Source organism: Trametes versicolor, assembly GCF_000271585.1.
Source record: "Trametes versicolor FP-101664 SS1 unplaced genomic scaffold TRAVEscaffold_38, whole genome shotgun sequence".
NCBI lineage: Eukaryota > Fungi > Basidiomycota > Agaricomycetes > Polyporales > Polyporaceae > Trametes > Trametes versicolor.
The window spans coordinates 1-2,295 of record NW_007360358.1 but is presented as its reverse complement, the minus strand read 5'-3'; the positions used below and the strand labels follow the sequence as shown (position 1 = coordinate 2,295).

At 63.0% G+C, this 2,295-nt stretch overlaps 1 protein-coding gene across 1 annotated transcript; it reads right to left on the bottom strand.

Moving 5' to 3' along the window:
• Positions 1–1,720: 1,720 nt before the first annotated feature.
• TRAVEDRAFT_54621 (uncharacterized protein) lies at positions 1,721–2,101 on the bottom strand (the record flags this gene model as incomplete). The annotated part of the gene is made up of 1 exon (XM_008047550.1): positions 1,721–2,101. One exon carries the CDS (start codon positions 2,099–2,101, stop codon positions 1,721–1,723), a length of 381 nt encoding a protein of 126 aa, XP_008045741.1.
• Between the last annotated feature and the right edge of the window lie 194 nt (positions 2,102–2,295).

Sequence of the window (2,295 nt, the reverse complement as noted above, 5' to 3'; positions counted from 1 at the left end):
CTCACTAGACTCGATAGGTGCGCACGACGCCGGGGATCACGCGTGGCACAAGCGGCGCTTTCACGCCATCTAATGATCCTGATACGCTACCAAGGTCAGTACGCGCGCGCACGGACTTCAAACTCACCCATCAGGACACACAGGCGCAAGGGGGCGCGGCAGAAGAGGGCATGGGGCGCGGGTCACACTGCAGGATGGCGCAGGGCGACGCCGCCACAGAAGCGCTCCAACGACGTCCCTGTGCAACAAGAACACCCTATACATGTGAGCACACCTCTAACGCATTCGTACGCACTATTCCGACGTACCAAGACGGCGCCAGGGACGGCCGTGCGCGAGTGCATGTGGCGGTTCCTGGTGGCCACCCAGGCGAGTGACAGGACCTCTCGCACGTCCACACACGGTTTCCCGCACCCAGAGGAGAAGAAACGCGCCGAAACGAACCTTCGAGACCGTTCCAAGCGCGAGGAGGCGAGTCCGAGGCCCAGAGTGTCCCCAGTGAGTACGAGTTCGAGGTCCTCTTGCCACAGTCTGAGGTCCGAGTTCCCGCAGATCCGTGCCGCCAGGAGATCGCCGTTTCCGCCCGCAAGACCGTCCCGGAGCCGGGAGCCAAGAGAAGCGCGGTCGAGGCGAGGCGAGGGCGCCGGCGGGGAGGGTTCGGTTGGGTGGTGGCGGTGCGAGAGAGAGATGGGCGAGGGAACGAGTTGTGGGTGCCGCGGGCGTCTGCTTCGCGTCCGCGTCCTCTCGTGATCGCGCGGGCCTCCAGGGGAGAGCGCTGCCTCGCGGAGGGGCGCGAACCGTTTGCGGAGTCGTATACGGCCAGTGGCGACTTCCCGGACGCGTCTCGAGCGGCGGCGCGCACCTGGGAGCTGTTCGCCGAGTGGAGAGGCCGCGGATTTGAGCTCCCCGAGCTTCCCTTGAAGTACGGCTCTCGCAGAATTGCGACGACGCGATTCCGCGAAGGCAAGTACAGCTCTAATTTATTCGTGTACGCATTACTGTACGATTCGTGCGTCTGGATGCGAGGCTGCTCGAGTAGCGGGGCCATTTGGAGACTGCGCCTTCGTGTCTCCCTCCCCGAGTCCTTGTAGCACATTTCGCGCATTGCAAGCGTGCCGCGCGGCGCGAGCAAGTACGTAGAGTTTCCATGCATTCCCTGTGCCCTATTCGACGTATTCAAAATCGAAATACATTTGATTTCGCAACTTGTGCCTACTCACGATGTGCAACCCGCCTTGCCTCCCCACTCCTCGTCCTCCCACTTCCTCCCCACTCCCAGATAACCCCCCACTGCCCTCCCGGAGTCAGTGATTCTCGTCCCACCCGTTTGCACACCGCCCCCGCATCATCGCGCCGCCCGCGCCGCGCTCGCATCAAGTACGAGCCTCGAAAGGTACTCGTAGCTCTTGGCGAAGGTCGCCGGTCCGAGGCGAGCCCCCGCACACACGCAGCCAGCTTCCGATCGAGTGATAGTGAGTCAATTGAATGTACAGTCCCGGTATGTAAGTATGTACTAATCGACACTGAACGGTACGTATGGGTCCGGTCCTACACTGTAACAATATGAAAACAAATGGGGCGACAGTGTGCGTGCGCAATCTCTAGCGATACATGCCTTCCGATACTCCTCCAAGGTCCTGCTACCGAAGGCCTCCTGGGCGTTCGGATCCTTCAACGTACGAGGGGCGGCTTACGAATGCCCCGACGTATGCGCGGCGCCTTACGCGATGGTGCTGGAAGTCTGCGTGCGCCCCAGGCCACCTCGGCCCCGCCTTAAACGGCGTGGCGAAGCAGAAGGGGCGGACGGCCGCGAGGCACTCGCGGTGCGCGACGACATCCGAACGGGTCCGGGCGCGGGCGCGGGCGCGGGCGCGGGAGAAGCGGGTGGCGTGCTCTGCGGTGTGGCCGGGGCGCTCAGGCGCCGCTTCTTGTCGACATGGGACGTGTCTGCGTTGTCGACATGAGACGCGTCTGCGTTGTTGGCTGCGGCCGCGGAGCTGTCGTAGGCTTCGCCCAGTTTCCACGCGATGGCGTTCATGAGTCGGGGGTCCATACGCGGAGGCCCGTCGTCCATGTCGTCCATGTCGTCCAAGTCCGACATGTCGATCACCTTCGATGGGTCCTCCTCTGGCTCCGGCTCTGGCTTCGGTGCCGGCTTCCTTGGGGCCCCACCTGCTTTTGGCGTGGCCTCATCTGCTTTTGACGATGACTTGTTCTTTAGCTTCGACACAGTCTCCAGGCGCAGAGTCGCGCGGTATGCGGCCGTAGGTTTCTTCACGCCCTTCGGAATGCAGA